General features: G+C 38.4%; 1 protein-coding gene and 1 long non-coding RNA gene across 4 annotated transcripts in view; both read left to right on the top strand.

Moving 5' to 3' along the window:
- Positions 1 to 17820, top strand: part of Epm2a (EPM2A glucan phosphatase, laforin) — a 212295-nt gene that overhangs the window by 87673 nt on the left and 106802 nt on the right. For 2 of the 3 annotated variants that reach the window (XM_087190268.1, XM_087190267.1), the window contains one exon: positions 743 to 3872. The exons of the other annotated variant lie outside the window; for it this stretch is intronic. In XM_087190268.1, coding sequence (XP_087046394.1) covers positions 743 to 941 — 199 coding nt within the window. In that variant the 3' untranslated portion in view covers positions 942 to 3872. Of the gene's footprint in view, positions 1 to 742; positions 3873 to 17820 lie in introns of those variants that run through there. 3 annotated transcript variants of the gene reach the window in all.
- LOC110349478 (uncharacterized) overlaps positions 4421 to 17820 on the top strand; it is a 177618-nt gene continuing 164218 nt past the window's right edge. The window contains exon 1 of the long non-coding RNA XR_015442629.1: positions 4421 to 16198. This is a non-coding gene — a long non-coding RNA (uncharacterized LOC110349478). The remainder of the gene's footprint in view (positions 16199 to 17820) is intronic.

Below are 17820 nucleotides of genomic sequence, written 5' to 3'. Positions count from 1 at the left end.
AACTGTGGGATGCTTCTCCCATGCTCAGCAGGACATCGCATGTCCCCTCAGGGGAAGACATTTGGATAATCTCATAATCAAACCAGCAGTCAGAAACCGGCAATAACTATAGTCATGATTGCCCTGAAAGACAGAAATGTAATCAGTTTCTGAATTCACTGTATTGTGATGGGATCCATTATCCCGTATGTGTCAGCTCTGAGTTAGCCATTCCACTAAGCCAAATGAAAATTAGCATATTAGATTCTGCTTCATATTGCATTTATCCAATCAATGAAAAAGATCGATTCTTCAATCAATATGGACTTACTTCTTGTTTTACATTTATTTGGAAGGACATTTGAATGAAATGAAATTCAGGTGACAGGATTTAACCAATTTCCTTTGACATCTTTTGAAGTCATGGCTGGATCTCTGCAAGCCCTTCTGACAGGTGTAAAAATCCATTCTTCTGACAATAGGTGGTACTTGACTTCTCTTTGGAAGGAAATTTGCACCCAGGGTGAAGTAACTGAAAAGAGCACTAATATCCAGTGGGGATTCAGAGAGACCATTGCCTCTGAAATGCTCTTTGCACTCTACTACTCTTGGGTTTGAAACCTGTCTCACTTCTTCATTTACATTAAGCAGTGAAGCAGTGTCACATCCCTGTCTCACCCTGCGTGGCACTATGGTGTCTCCGTGAGCTGGGGGACATGGAGGCTTCGTTACTCATGTCTGTGCTGTGCTTTCTCCCTCCCAGGCCGTGTGCAGATGCTGCCCCAGGCCGTGTGCCTCCTGCACATGCTTCTCGAGAATGGCCACACCGTGTACGTCCACTGCAATGCCGGGGTGGGCCGCTCCGCCGCGGCCGTGTGCGGGTGGCTGCAGTACGTGATGGGCTGGAACCTGAGGAAGGTGCAGTACTTCCTCATGGCCAAGAGGCCAGCCGTGTACATTGATGAAGAGGCCCTGGGACGGGCACAAGAAGACTTTTACCAGAAGTTTGGGAAGCTTCGTTCTTCCATATGCAATCTGTAGCTGGCCATCCTGCCTCCCCTTCCACCCAGTTTCTTAAAGAGCCTGAGGTTCTGTTAGTCAAATGACCTAGAAACAAAGATCTTACCTGAACAGAAAGGACTGCAGGTGTTCAGTCCTGCTCTAGGCTGCCTCTTTCATCTGGGGCTGTCTATTATGCTTTGCTTGGGCTGTACCTTTGAGATACTTTACAAAGGAAGCTGTAACTGACACCTGAGAAAACACCACAAGCAGTTGGGCTGTGCAGTACAGTTCTAGCGTCAGACTGGAAAAGGATGTACCCAGTCCCCTGCTGCAGTCAGAGTCCCCTGCTTTACAGTTGCTGCATGGATTGTGTTGTAGATTCATAACAGCACTTTCTAGGTGCATTTTAACTCTTTGAAATGCAGAAGAAAAGACAGCAGGTTATATGGTTTTCATCACTGATGTGTATGCATGCTTATACGTGTACACATGCACGCAACACACACATACACACACACTGCTTTTCTATTGAACTGAACTTCATTTGCCAAAGGAGGGAATAAAGGCGGAAGCCTAGAATGTGACAGAAGAGCTCAACGGGGCAAAGCAGTGGCTTTCTTGGCTTTGATTTTGCATCCTGTTTCATAGTTGTTGAAGTCTACTCCTAAGCATCACCTTCCTTATCTACCCAACAACCCCATGTGACAAAGTATTATCTTTTTGCTTTAATTGAGGTTTAATGAGCATAGGTAGCTTCCCCAAAGTCTCATGGGTAATCAGAGATGAGGTGGAGTTGGTAACTCGAGTTTATTTGACTTAGTTCTGTTTTTAGTACAACTTATTTTTTGGGGGGTGGGGTGGGTGGGTACTGGGGATAGAACTTGGGACCTTCCACTTGCAAGGCAGGTGGCAGAACCGCTGAGCTAAATCCCCAGCTCTAGAGGAACTTGTTTCTTCAGCTTAGAGTAGTGAATTCAGTTTTGTCCCTCTCGGGATAAGACTGACCCCTGCAGCAGTGAGAAATGGAACAGTGTTCTGATAAGTTACTGAGGAATTTAGGGCAGTAATTCTTCTTTGTGCAAATTAATTTATACCATGGTGAGTTATCTCAAGGCCAATTTGGCATGCGAGGAACTGTATTTCTAAAAGAGCCGGAATCTGCAGAAGCATTGTTCCATGGCTTCAGTCTGATCCTAGTTCAGCCCTCAATTTAGCACAACACACAGTTGCTGTAGCCTCAGAATATGGAGCTCATCCCCCAGGTTCTGTGGGAAATACAAAGAGGAGCAAGACTTTGCCTTTAAAAGTTTGCAGCCCAGAAACAGACCTGAGTTCAACCAGATGTAATGTAGGACTGAACTGAGTGACGTGTTAGAATATAGGATGGGAAAGTATGTTGTAATTGAGAGCCTCTGTGTGCTATGAGATGTGTTACCATTTTATCCAATTCCATCTTCATAGTACTGTACAAGGAAGGTTTCATTGTCTCCATAAAAGATGAGGAAGCTAAAGCTGAAAGAGGTTAAATCAGTTGTCCTGTGCCACGTGCTGAATAAATGAAATGAGATACAAAGCTGGTTTTGTTTGTCTCAAAGCCCACACTTTTAAAAATTAAACTATATTGCTTGCTAATTTTTCTGTTTTTTCACAAATACACATTAATAGGTATAAGAGACTTTGATTTAGGAGGGATGGAGCTAAGAAGACACAAGCTCCAATAGAGCTCAGAGTAGAGGGAGATGTCTTACAATGGTAGCACTCAGGGGAACTGACATTTGCTTGAGACACAGGAGGCTAGATAGGAAATATTTCTCCACAATTTTACAATGTTAAAATTATAAACTAGCATTGAGTTTGGGAGTCTAGCTCTCTTCCTAAAAATAGCTAGAAATAGCTATTGTATTCGAGAACCCACTTACAATCATAGTGTCAAGTAAAATTTTAATCGTGAAAATGGAATATTCTAACTAATATTTGTAAGAATGTATGTGTGTGTGAAATTCTTTAGGATCTAAGAAGAATGCTATATAATTTCCACTATAGAATAGGGTTTTTGGGTGGATTTTCTCCTTTGTTCCTTTTTGCTCTGGTAAATAGAATCAGTTTAGGACTGTTAAAGAATGTTTTGAAATATCCTCTCTTATTTCATAGTCATCTGGAATTTTTGCTAAATTAAAACATTTAAACAGATCTTTGTAAACAGAATTATTTTGTTATCAATGAAGTCTAAATTTTGAAAGAATGTAACTGAGTTTTTATTTGTAAAAAGAGCAGTTAGCTGAGCTAAATTATTTCTTCTTTGTCACCTTTACTTTTTCATTGAACTATAAAAATCAGCAATTTCATGACAAAGAAAGTCAAAGGTAGGGGCACCACAAAGAAGTGAGGATGAAAACTTCTGGAATGCGGAAAAAATTGAATTAGGTATGATGTCATTAGTTGCTTATCACTGGCATTAACAATACCTTTTGGAGGGAGGGTGCTAGGGTTTAAACTAAATGTGTGTTCTACCATTGAGCTACACTTTAAGCCCCAAAGAACTTTTCAATCACAGATTTCTTAGAGAAAATCATTAGATTTATCTCATGTTATCTTCTGTTATGGCTTGTATCTAGATGTCTCACCAAAGCCTTGTGGTCATAGGTGGGGCTTTTCAGAAATGGCTGGATCTAGGGTGTGTGATGCTGGGATCAAGGATGTGATGCTGGTATTGATTCATAATACAATGCTAGGATTAAGGCTGCCCCACCTTGAGTCTCAGTGCTTCCCGCCCTCCCATGAACTGTTTTTCCTCTATGATGCCTCTCTGCCATGCCACCCTGCCTCAGAGCCAGCTGATTATGGACTGAAACCTCTTAAATTATAAGCTAAATAAACCTTTCATCCTTTAACTTTGGGTGTCGATATTTTGTCTCAGCAATGAGAAAAGTAACTAAGACATTTTCTTTTAGACTTCAAACATTATTCTTTTCTTATTCTGTACCATAGTTAGGAAACCAATATTAATGTTGTAGGTGAACACCATTTGACTTGCCTAAGAAATAACAGTGAAAAAGAGTAGTCAGGACTTTGGAAATGATGAGAAGTAATGAGAGATTTGATTTGAAAGTAAGTTAGATAGGAAACGAAAATTTACCACATAAGACCAAAAAAAAAAAAAAAAACCACTAAAAAGTTAAATACAGAGTCAGAAGTTAAAACTGAAACTATCTTTAAAGATAATCAAAAGTAATTTATTTATTTCACAAAGGAGCAAACATAGCTAGAGACATCAACTGACTTTTTCCTACAGCAAAGAGTTGTAACTGAAAACTGGAGGAAAAGGATTAGTCAGGGGACCTTTTGTGGTACAGAGGCGTCATAGGAGAGTTAGTGGGAATGAGGTCAGGAAGTCTTGTCAGTGTGGAAGAACTGACGAAAGGGTTCATGAAAATTGGGATAAATGGAAGAAAAATAACTAAAAGAAGAAAAAGCAAAGAACAGTGACGTAACACATGCAGGTATTTCCTGGGTGGATTGAAAAAATGGTAGGACTCTGGCAGCAAAGGGTCAGAGTCAGAGTTCCCTGCCCACATTGGAGGGGCTTGCTAAGTATGCATCTGCTTCTCCAAGGGACACGATTACATCTTCAAAGGGACCAGCTAGATGAAAAGTCCTGAGCAAATCATGGGGCATGCAGCTGTTCCATATTTGCCAGGAAAAAAAGGGAAGAAAATCTGATACAGTATATGATAGGACTAGAAATACAGTGAAAATATTGATAAATCTACTTCTCATTGTAAAAATAACAATAGCTATAAAGGGAAGAGGAAGAATAGTACCAACAACTCTGTTCTTTTCTTCTCTAAGCCATGATTGCAAAAGTCCCAATTCAGTTAAGGGAAATGTTCTTCTAGTTGCGTGAGTACTGTCTTAGTCTGTTTTCTGTTGCTATTACAGAAAAGGAGATTTATAAAGAAAGAGGTTTGTCTGGTGTCATGCTTGGGAGACTGGGAAATCTAAAAGGAAGTGCCAGAATCTGCTTGGCTTCTGGTGAGGGCTTCATGATGCTTCAAGTTATGGCAGAAAGCAGAAGGGTTAGCTGGCACATGTAAAAGAGGGAAGGGGGAAACTCCCACGGTACCTGAGAACAGCATTAATCCATCCAGGAGGGCTCTGTCCCCATGTGCCCAGCACCTCCCACTGGACTTCACTTCCCAACACTGGTACATTGAGGAATTAAGGTTCCAATACGTGTATCTTTCGGCAAGGGGGGGCGCACACTCAAATCATAACAGGTTTTAAATCTTAGAGTCAGCCTGGACTCTTCTGTTTCAAACATCATGTTTGATGTATTAGGAAAGGCTGTCATATCTATAGACTCCGTGCTTTAGATCTTTTACCAAATAATTCTGGTCATTGCCTGTGTGACCATGACACCAGATTTCAGGAATAAATGCCTACTTGCCATTCCTGTCTCTGTCCTTCCCTCTGTTGCAGCCCCTACCCCTGTCAGAGCTACTCCCTCAGTGCCCAGGGGGATCCTGTTCCTTTGATCACGTCACCCCTGTGCTCAAAACCTTTAGTGATTTTCCATGTCACTCAGGGTGAAAGTTTTCCAAGGACCTACACAGTCTTTTCCCTTTTTATCCCTCTGACATCGTTTAGAACCTCCTATGTCGTTCACTATGCTCCAGCCACAGGGGACTTCTTGCTGCCCTTTGAGTGTTTCAGGCGCTCTTCAACCTTGGGACACTGGCGCTTGCTGTTGCTAGGATCTGAATGTGTTTTGTCCCCCGGGGGCTTATGTACTAGATGCCTGGTCCTCTGTGTGGCAATGTCCAGAATGGTAGGACATTGAGGAGATGGCCTTGCTGGAAGGCAGTTACGTCACTGCCCTCAGAAAGGATGACTGGGATACTGGTTAGTCTTCAGGAGAGTATGTTGTTAAGAAGCGAGGCCCCTCCATGTACTTAGACTCTTGCTTGCAGTTGTTTTCCTTACCTCTTCTGTACCTTGTTATGACCTAGTCAAAGGTACCCTCGCCCGAGGCCCAACTTGCTGCCTTCTCATCTTGGACTTTTAGCCTCCCAAACTGTGAGCTACATAAAGTACCCAGCCACAAGTATTTTGTCACAGTTACACAAAAGGAACTGATGCAATTTGGAATACTCTTTCTCCAGTTATGCATATGGTACACTCCTATCCCTTCCTTCAATGATGCTTCCTTGGGCCACTCTATTGAAAATTGCCTGGCCCAACTGTGTCTCTCTCTGTCCACAATCTCTGCATTCTTTCTCTTCACAGAACTTGCTATTGGCCAAGGTATTTCATAATTTATTTATTGTCTACATCCTCTCACTGCAATGTACACTTCATAGAATCAGAAGTTTGTATCTGTCTTATTTGGTGAGTGAAGGACAAGGACAGCTAATAATGATTGGGAGTGTGCAGTGTTACAGGGATTGTTCTCTGAGGGATGTACATATCTCTCAGCTTACTTAATCTTTCCAATAATGCTGTGTTAGTTACTTTTCTCTCATCACTGAGACAAAATACCTGACATCCAAAGTTGAAGGGGAATGAGCTTATTTGGCTTACAGTTCTTAGAGGTTTCTGTCCATAATCAGCTGGCTCCAAGGCATGGATGGCAAACAGCAGTTACAGAGGAGAAACAACATGGCGCACACAAGGTACCAAAGGCAACAAGGGAGCCCCTTCATCCAATCTTTCTGCCTCTTTTATCCCATCCAGACTACCAGAATTAGGGCAGTTCCAAACCTATCACTCATGTGTAGTGGTTTAGTAATCACACATCCTTAATCTCAGCATCACACATTCCAGATTCAACTACTTCTGAAAAAGAAAGCCCCGCTTCATCTGCATGAGGCTTTGGCAGAACATCTAAACACAAACCATAACAAAAGCTATGAGGTATTATTATCTTTATTTTACAGCTATGAAACCTAGAGGTATAGAGAGAATATGAACTTGTTATCAGGGAAGTAAGATCATTTCACTCCTGATTTGGTGGAATAAGCTTTTATACAACCACTCTTCAAAAACCCCGGACATATTATGCATGTTAGTTTGCAGGGCAACTATAATAATGTACTACAGACTTGGTGGCTTAAACAACAAACATTTATTCTCTTATTCTGGCATCTAGAAGACCAAGACCAAATCACTGACAGGGTTGATTCTTTCTGATGAGTGTGAGAATCAGTTTCATGACTTTCCTTTCCAGCAGTCCTGGGTTTTCCTGGCTTGCAGAAACATCGCCCTGTTCTCTGCCTTCATTTTCACACGGAGCTCTCCATGTGTGGGTGTCTGTGTCCAAATTTCATGTTCTTTTAAGGACATCAGTCATTGGAGAAGGGCCCACCCTTCTACAGTGTGACTTCATCTTCTTAATTACATCTGTAATCATCTTATTTTCTAATAATCTCACACTCCGAAGTAATGGAAGTTATAACTTCAACTTACAAAAAAATTTTTTGAGGGGGAGACAATTTAATTCATAACATTACCTAAAGACTATAGAGAGTGAAAAAAAGATTTATTGGGGAGTGAAAAAAAAAGAAACCAGAATTGGCTGTTTCTCATTGTTACAGGTTTATCTTGTAAAAGAGTACTACGAAAAGAATAGTCAGAGGCAGAAACAAAATTGGGGCCACTTATATAAAAGGCAAGATGAATTGCTGTAGTGTTGTTATTATATCAGATAATGAACTATTATTATTACAGGAAACACATAAAAGCCAGTGACAAAAATTGCTGTCATAAAAAATCAATTCAAAGTGGATTAAGGATTTAAACATAAGATTTGAAACATAAAGCTCCTGGAAGAAAATACAGGGGAAACGTTCTGTAGCATTGGTATAAACTATGAGTTTTGGATTTGATACTAAAAGCACAAACAACAAAAGCAAAAATAAGCAGATGGGTTTCCATGAAGTTAAAAAATTTCTGTTATCTAAAGGAAACAACAAAATGAAAAGACAGCCTAAAAAATAGAAGAAAATATTTGTGAACCATATGTCTAAAAAAGAATTAACATCTAAAATATGTAAGACTTGTCAAAAGGCAAAAAGACAGATAATTCAATTAAAAATGGACCTGAAAAGACATGCCTTCAAAGACTTATAAATAGCCAACAGATCTATGAAAAAGTGCTCACCACCATTAATCATCCTGGAAATGCAAATCAAAACTACAATGATAGATCACCTCACACTTAGTAGGATGGCTATTAAAAAAAAAACAACAAGTACTGATTATTACATTTTTGGACTTGTTTGTATGTAATTGGTTTTATTTAAAAAACTACTTTTGCCTTTTTTGTGCTTACTTTTTGCTTTTATTGTTTGTAATTATACCTTCCCCTTTAAGAAAACCACTTCACAATTACATATGTTCACTGGCCTTTATGGCTCTTTCACATCATATCTATCTATCTATATATCTATCTATCTATCTATATATATATCAGTATATATATATGATTTGTTTCAGATATATTTTGTCTTTTTCTTTCTGTACTCATGGCTTCTTTCATTGTTGCTAGGATAGGCAAAAATAATGTTGGTGGGGACTAATCTTCATTGCTAGACCCATGATTACTTCTTGTCCCATTTTTAACTTTCTTCTCTCTTGGCTTTCATTATTACTGAGAACTCTATGCCCAGTAACTCCCAGGGTTCCTGTGAGCATGTTATTGTCCACCTCCCCTGTAACCCCTGCATCCTCATAAGGTACCCTCAGTCACATCTCCTTTGGCTTCAGTTCATCTATCAGTACACTTCCAAAAACATTCTCTAGTGCTGAAATGTCTTACTTGTTGGGTATCCTTCTTCTCTGTCTCTTCATTGTTGGAGGTAGATTTTTATCCACAAATTTTATTTTGTAATTTCCATTCAGATGTCAGGAGAAATAGTGTGTTTGCCACTTTAATCCAGAATTTTCGCAATCATCATCATCATCTCTACCAGTAACCCCCAAATTCCAATTCTCAGTCTAAAACTCTTTTCTGACTGCTAGGCTTATGTATCAGTTTTCTTTCCTGAACTTCTCTCACGATACTCCCACCAAACTTAGTATTCCTTGAGCTAAATTTTCTTCCTTTGGTGAAACCCTCCCATGTTCTGTCAGGCAGACAGTGACAACATCCTCTCAGTAGCTGTCGAGGTCAGAAAATGGAATGTTATTTTTGTCATCTCCCTTGCATTTGACTCACTCCTTACCCCTCAACAAGCCTTTCACATTTCACCTCCTAAATTACTCTTAGCTACATCTGCTGCACTCTATCACCTCTGACCCAGATGATTAAAACATCCTGATGTATCTTCTTGTTCTTATTTTTCACCCTCTCCCTTTATACAACTACAAAGAAACCTTCTTAAGTCTCAGATATGGTACTGTCCCCTTCCCTGCTCATTACACCTCCATGACTCTTTCTTGCTCTCAGTAAAAAAAAAAAAATCCTTAATGTGGAGTTGAAGGCCCTTTATGATTTGAACGGGGCCTTCTTTTTTAATATCCCACATTTTCCCAATGACTGCCCCCCAAAAGTATGTTCCAGCCACAAGAAAGTGCTCCAACTGTCCCTTTTTACCCTTTGATTTTTCAAATACTTTTCTCTCTTCCTGAATCCTCTCCTCTCCCGTCTGTACCTGGCCAGCATCATCTCACTCTTGGGTCTTCAGGGTCCTCCTGAGATGTCTTCATGAGTCTTCAAGTTTGCACCTCCCAAGCAGTTTTGTCAGACCCATCTTAATGTGCTGCACTGTAACATCATTAGGCAGGCATCGTAAGCAGTACTTAGCAAACATGGGCTTCTCTGCACATTCTCCAATGTTTAAGCTAAGTACTTCTTCAGATTTTGTGCTCAGATCTTATGCACAATTTAATCAAAGTGTAATATGAGAAAACATTTCATGGAAACTTTTTTTTCCATGTAAGTGATTGGAGTAATTTGTTTAATGAAAGTACTATCCAAGGCTTTGTTTTTATTTCCTTTTTTGTGTTAAGCATTTTAATAACTATTTCTACATATTTAATGATATTTTCATAGGAAATATCATATGTCAGCATTAGCTATGCCCCTATAAAATGTTTTATTGCATTTTCAATTGATTCTCTTGCTGAGAATCTATTAATCTACTTTTGGCTTGCCATCATAGGCTAATACTGATGACCTTCAAAAAAGAATGGTCTATCTGTACTCACCAGACAGTTGATTATCACACAGTGTGCCCTCAGTGAATGGTCTCACAGGGGTCATTTCCTTCTGGCCAAGTAATAAAGCATAGTCGTTACTCCCGAACAATAAAAAAATACTTTATGTACCTATGAAGTCTAAAAGTAATTATGTTTTTCCCCTCTTCACACAAGCATGCATACATCTTTTTAGAATGAACTTTATTTCCTTCTGGGCTTTATATTTCTACTCATTTATACCCCTTTGCTTTTTCCTTCCTATTTTAATTTTGTTCTCACTTTGCATATTATTTGGTCAATTATGAAGTATTATATTTAATTCCTCTTGGAATAAAAGGAGATATAAATAGATAGAAGGAAAGTCTTTGGGATGTTGAGGTACTTGCACAATCTGGAGGCTACTATGGACACTGTTGGTATAGGTGCCAAAGATGAAATGTCATGTATGATTTCAAATCAAATCTCTTTTTAAAAATAAAACAGACATTTATTAAATCTTCAATTTATTAAACCAAAAATTTGCATTCCACACAATCCACAAAGTTAAAAATTCAAGAGTCAGTAGACCTTGGCACCTTGACAAAGCTATGCAGCCATAACCACAGCTGAACCCAGGCCACTTTTGCTTTCCTACATCAGAGCAATCCACCAGGAGCCCCACCTCGTCCAGGCAACCCTGGGCCACTCTCCACCTCCATAGATTTTCCTTCTGGGAATCAGTTTGTTTTTTTCAAAATAGGTCATGCTCACAACAACAGCAAAGACCTTACTGTATTCAAAGAAGTGCAAATTTTGCAAAGTGGCTCCCATATTAGAGTGAAACCAAAGACTGACAACAGAAACACACCTAGAATACAATCGCTCTTTTTATATTCTTTTCTCTCTCTCTCTCTCTTCTTTCCTACTTATCTTTTTTTTTTGGTGGTACCAGGGATCAAACTCAGAACCTTGTGCTTACAAGGCAGGTGCAGTGCCACTGAGCTAAATTCCCAGTCTTCCTACTTATCTTTTGGAAGTGAAGATATTCTAAAAGTAGTCCTTTATTCTTCATCAAATGAACATAAATGTCAGAGAATTCCTTCAAATGTACAGAATGTCCCTTTGCTCAGATGTATATTAGATGGATAGATGCATTGTCACAATTAGCAAGGATGAACTAGTCTTTAGCCCATCATCTGAAGTTTCACCCAAACCAAAGACTGCACAGGTCGAGGGATGTGGCTTTCTTTGTGCTACCTCATCACTCTGTCTCCATGATTTCTTTTGCAATTGAAAGAACAAATGACATGATGTGGCCCCTGTTCTTCTCTGCACGTTCTGATGAGCACATGAACAGCTGTGGATGCTGTAAATATAACTCATATAACTAATATAACTTCAGGATGTTGTAAATATAACTCATAACTGAGACAGCAAGTACACCTAGTGACTGTTATACTCTAGACCTCAGAAGGGGAGTTCTTTCTCCCAGAGAAAATTGCAGACTTTAGAGTCAGTGTTAATTATTATATTGACAGTGGGTCTGTTTTTTTTTTGGTACCGGAAATTGAACTCAGGTCCTTGTGCTTATGCAGCAGGTGGCGAAACCACTGAGGTAAATCCCCAGCTCGACTGGTTTTTTTGAAATTAACACCAGATTTTTTTTTTTTTTTTGTACTAGGGATCGAACTCAGAACCTTGCACTTGTGAGGCAGGCAGCAGAGCCACTGAGCTAAATCCTCGGCTGCACCAGAGTTTAACATTTTCTCCCCCCATTTATATTATATTGTTTTATCTAAAGGTAATAAAATTTTGTTGATTTGTGTATTTATTTAAAAATTAATTTTATTGGTACATTTTAAGTATACAATATAATGACATTCAACATTGGAAATTTGCACCTTTACATAATCTCTCTTGCATCTTATTTTTTCCCCCTTTCCCTGACCTCCCTTCAACCCCTCCACCCTTCTCTATTTACACAGACTTTGTTTCCATTTTTTCATTTTCTCATATTAATTCCTTTCCCTTCTTTTCTTTCCCCTACTGCTAATTTGGTTGATTTATTACCTGAAAAGATTTCTATTTTGTACAAAAGCAAGATTTTTGAGAAGTATTAACATGATGATTAAAAAACAATGGTGATGCTCTTTGGAAGGTATAGCTCTTACATATATAATCTAAGCTGGTCAAGGACACTTGTATATAATCATTGACAAATAGTAATTGGAATTGTGTAGGCAAAATTTATTGAATTATTTAGGTATTTAAACATGGATGACGTGAGGAATAATAATTGATGTGAAGTAAAATAAATGTCATTGCAATAAACAAACATCTTAGCTTTTTTCTTTCATTAATATTATTGGTACATTTTGGGTATACAATATAATGACATTCATTATTGGGAATTTGTACTACAACATAATATATCTTGGTTCATATTTTTTCCCCATTCCCCTGCCCTCCCTTTAACCCCTCCATCCGTCCCTATTTACAAAGACTTTGTTTCCATTTTTTCTTTTTGTTTTTTTTGTTAAATTCTTTTATTGGTACATTGTAGGTATACAACACAATTACATTTCTCATTGGGAATTGTACCTTTACATAATGCATCTTGGTTCTTATTTTTTCCCCATTCCTAGCCCTCCCTTCACGCCCTCCACCCTTCCCTATTTACAAAGACTTTATTTCCATTTTTTCCATTTCTCATCATTTTTCCTTTCCCTTCTTTCCTTTCCCCTGCCCCTCCCACTACCCCTACCTCTTTGGACCTTTTCTTCCTATTTTACATTATCGATTATTCATTCTAATCATTGGTACATTTTAGGTATATAATATAATGACATTCATCATTGGAAATTTGCACCTTTACATAGTCTCTCTTCGTTCTTATTTTTCACCCTTGCCTAGCCCTCCCTTCAACCCTTCCATTCCTCCCTATTTACAAAGATTTTGTTCCTATTTTTCCATTTTCTCATATTAATCCCATTCCCTTCTATCCTTTTCCCTAGCCCTCCCACTTCCTTCCCCTTTGCCCCTTTTCTTCCTATTTCACATTACCTATTATACATTTTAGTCCTTATTTACACTTTCAGTTTCTCACAGCAGAGAAACTATTCGGTATTCATACATGTGTGTCCTATTTATTTCATTTAAGAGTATTGCCTCAATGTGCATCCACTTACTACTCCATTTTTTCACTTACTCGTATTTATTCCTTTTCCTTCTTTCCTTTCCCCTACCCCTCCCACTTCCTCTTCCCCTTTGGACCTTTTCTTCCTATTTCACATTATCTATCATACCTTTTAGTCCTTATTTACACTTTCAGTTTCTCACACCAGAGAAACTATTCAGTATTTACACATGTGTGTCCTATTTATTTCACTTAAGATATAGCCTCAATGTGCATCCACTTAGCTATAAATGTCTCTAATTTCTCATTTTTTATGGCTGAGTAGTATTCCATTTTATAAAAAACCACATTTTCTTTATCCAGTCTCCAGTTGATGGGCACCTGGGCTGTTTCCAAGCTTTAGCTATTACAAATTGTGCTGCTATAAACATGGGTGCACATATATTGCTGGGGTATGATTCTTTTAATTCTTTGGGGAAGATAACCAGCAGGGGAATAGCTGGGTCACATGAGACTTCCAGTCCTAGTTCTTTGAGGTATCTCCATAGTGATTTCCACAGTGGTTGCACCAGTCTACACTCCCACCAGCAGTGGAGTAGGATTCCTCTTTCCCGACACTCCCACCAGCATTTGTTATTGGTTGATTTCATGATAGCAGGCATTCTTTCTGGGGTGAGATGAAATCTCAGTGTTGCTTTCATCTGCATCTCTCAAATGACCAGTGATGTTGAATAATTTTTCATGTTTATTTGCTATTTCTACTTCTTTGAGAAATGTCTGTTCATTTCAGATGCCCATTTTCAGATTGGGTCTTTAAATTTGAGAGGTCTGATTCTTTTAAGTTGTTTATAGATTCTACATAGTAGATCTTTGTCTGAGGAATAGCAGGTGAAAACTTTTTCCCACATTGTGGGTTGTCTCTTCACTCTGTTGGTGGATTCTCTTGCTATGCAGAATCTTTTTAATAAGATGAGACTGCACTTGTTGATTCTTTGTCCTAGTTCACAGGTGACTGAGGTTTTATTCATGAAATCTTTTCCTACACCAATGTCTTCAAGAGTTCTACCTAACCTCTGTTCCAGGAGCTTTAGTGTTTCTGTTTTAATATTTAAATCTTTGATCAATTTTGATTTTAGTTGATTGCATGGTGAGAGATATAGGTCTAGTTTTAATCTTTGGCAAGTTGAAACCGATTTTTTCCAGCACCATTTATTTATTTTTATTTTTATTTTATTTTTGGTACCAGGGATTGAACTCGGGTCTTTGTGCTTGTGAGGCAGGCGGAGGAACCACTGAGCCAAATCCCTGGCCCTCCAGCACCTTTTATTAAAGAGGCTATCTTTCCCCCTGTGAAGGTGTTTGGCTCCTTTGTCAAAGATGAGGTAGTTGAGTGTGTCTGGAGTTGTTTCTGCATATTCTAATCCATTCCACTGATGCTTGGGTCTGTTTGTTTGGCAGCACCATGCTGTTTTTATCACAGTAGCTTTGTAGTATAGTTTCAAGTTAGGACTTGTGATACCCCCTACCTTGTCTTTGTTGCCTAGAATTGCTTTTGCTATTCTAGGTCTCTTAATGTTCCAAATGAATTTTTGGATTGTTTTCATAAGGTCTGTGAAGTATGCTCTTGAATTTCAATTGGGATTGCATTGAATCTATATAGCAGTTTTGGAAGTATGGCCATTTTCACTATATTGATTCTTGCTACCCGGGAGAAAGGGATGTCTTTCCATTTTCTGATATCCTCTTCAATCTCTCTTTTCAGAGTGCTATAATTTTCAGAGTAGAGACCTTTGATTTCTTTCATCAGGTTAATTCCTAGATATTCAATTTTTTTGGATGCTACTGTGAAATGAATTACTTGCCCCATTTCTCTCTCAGTGAGTCTATTGTTCTTGTACAGGAAAGCCATTGATTTTTGTGTGTTGACCTTGTATCCAGCTACTCTCTTGAATTTGGTTATTAAGTCTAGAAGACTTTTGGTGAAGTTCTTGGGGTCTTCTATATAGAGTATCATGTCATGTGCAAATAATGACAGTTTAACTTTATCATTTCCTATCTTGACTCCTTTTATTCTTTTATTTCTGTGGCTAATGTTTCCAAAACTATATGGAACAGGAGTGGTGATAGTGGACATCCTTGTCTTGTTCCTGATTTTAGTGTGAAGGATTTCAGTTTCTGACCATTTAGTATGATGTTGGCTGTTGGTTTTTCATAGATGGCTTTTATCAGGTTGAGATAGAGACCATCTATTGCAATTTTCTGTAACGTTTTTACCAGGAATGTGTGTTGGATTAACAAATATCTTAGTTTAATTCGAGGTGTTTGCCAGTATTCTTTCTACACAAATTACTTTCCCCAAATATTTGCTGTTAGTATAGAATATATTTATTCCTCATTGGCCTATTTTTTTTTTAGGGTGAAGAGAACTTTGAGACCTATAATATATGATTTTTAATTATTATTTTGAAAGCTAGAAATGGAAGACACATAAACTAAATATCAATTTTAGCCACATGACAGTTTCTCCATAGCTCCTTATTAAAATGTTATCAAATAAGAGATTTTTCAAAAATAAAGAGGGAGAAACTCACTATAGTAGTTCAAATGAAAACATGCTAGCAGTTCAAAAAAAAAAAAAACACAAAAAAACAACCCACTGCAATGAGCCACTCATTTGCTACTGCAGCTAAGAAGGCTAACAAAACAGTGAGCTCATGTTTCACCCACGGGAGACACAGAGGAGGAGTCCTCAGACCCTGACCACAGAAGAGGTGGGGCAGAACTTGCATTCTGCTCACTACACAGCTGAAGGGCTGTGTTCACAGTGCTCAGCACACTGGAGATGACTTTGCCACTTGCTGATGAGAGCTTCTGAGAGGATCTCTATCTTCTTCAGAGGTACAGGTGAGGAAAGGAGAACTCAGCTGTGTTTTATTTCTAACATGCACACCATTTACTTTTTTTCCTTAGGTTTCTGCATTTTGACTTTTTAAAAATGAGTACATGTTTGCAGTACATAATGATTACATTCACCGTGGTGAGTTGGTACATGTCCATATCTTAATTCATTTTTTTTTTTTGGTCCCGGGGATGGAACTCAGGTCCTTGAGCTTGCGCAGCAGGCAGCAAAACCACTGAGCTAAATCCCTGGTCCCTTTTTTTTTTGCATATCTTAATTCTTTTTACCTTCTTAATTCTCCTTAAGAATTCCATTTCTAGATCCTCTTCTTGTGCAAAAAAACTATTGCCCTGTTTCCTATTTCCATCTTTTATTTTTCTCTTTAAATTATTAATACTTTTGGTTTCTCGCATAAGTGAAGCCATGTGATATTTAAGCTTATGTGTCTGATTTATTTCACTTAACGTTATGATCTCAGGGTGGTGCATCCATTTTCCTACAAATGATTCAATTTTTCTTTTTTTTATGGCAGAGTAGTACCCCATTGTGTATAAATACTACATTTTTCTTAGCCATCTACCTGTTGCTGGAGATGTTGACCACTTCTAAGATTTAGCTATTATAAATTGTGCAGCTATAAACTTGGGTATTATATAGATCAGTGCAGTATGATGTCTTTAACTTGAGAAGATACTTAGAAAGGAAATAGCTGGGTTAAATGGAATGAGATTCTTTAAAAAACTGGAATTAGAAACTGCAGAGGTCATTTTGTACCAGTAATTTCATTTTTAGATAATCATGCAAATGCTTACTACTTTGGAGGGTACTGTAAAAGCAGGGCTGTCATTTACTTAGAATTCACAATGGTGTCCTTATGTGGATGTGATTATTCAAATATGTTTAGAGAAAAGAAGACGATGGCAAGAAATAACACTCTTTAAATATAAGGTGGATTGATATATAAATAAGTCAGTTACCTTGTGCCAGAGGAGAACTAAGATTTGTGGTTAAGAGTTAGGGATGGCTGTCAACTAAGAAAGGACTTTCTACGATGAGTTGGAAGATAGTAAAACAGATTGTTTTATAAGCTAGTGAGATTCCAGCCACTAACATTTAAAATCTGAGGTTGAGTGCGTCTCGGCCTTTTGGCTAAGATCAAGTGTAAAATCTGAGGTTGAAAACGGCCCCCTTCAAAACTGTTTTAAAGACCATCAATTATGGGATGGAAGATTTCATTGTCTGACTTAAAAGGTTTCTTCCAAAGTTAACATTCTGTGCTTCTAATTATTGATTTACATCAACTTTTCATTTCTTCTTTTCCCTTGAACACTGAAAGCAGCACATTAGCATTTATCAAGTAATTCAAGGCACATGGGAGGTGAGTACAGAAGCCTGGAGTGTTGAGAGAGAAAACTGAATGCTCCCTTGACTCTTGCAACTTCCCAGTGATGTTGGAGGAAGCAGGATAAGGAAGATGCACTGCTGGAATAATATAATCCTTGTGTAGCTGTGCAGTGGTTCATGTGTAAGGAATGCTGGAATGACTTATGTGCAGCTAAAGAGATGATCCTAGATAGCTTCCCCAGGGAGAGAGGAACTTTCCAAAAGAAAGAGGGCAGTGGCCTGT

This window comes from Heterocephalus glaber, unplaced genomic scaffold, assembly GCF_053883595.1.
Source record: "Heterocephalus glaber isolate CG9 unplaced genomic scaffold, H.glaber_assembly_v1.0 deba00001550, whole genome shotgun sequence".
NCBI lineage: Eukaryota > Metazoa > Chordata > Mammalia > Rodentia > Bathyergidae > Heterocephalus > Heterocephalus glaber.
The sequence above is the reverse complement of the archived record's forward strand: the minus strand, read 5'-3'. Positions and strand labels throughout refer to the sequence as shown.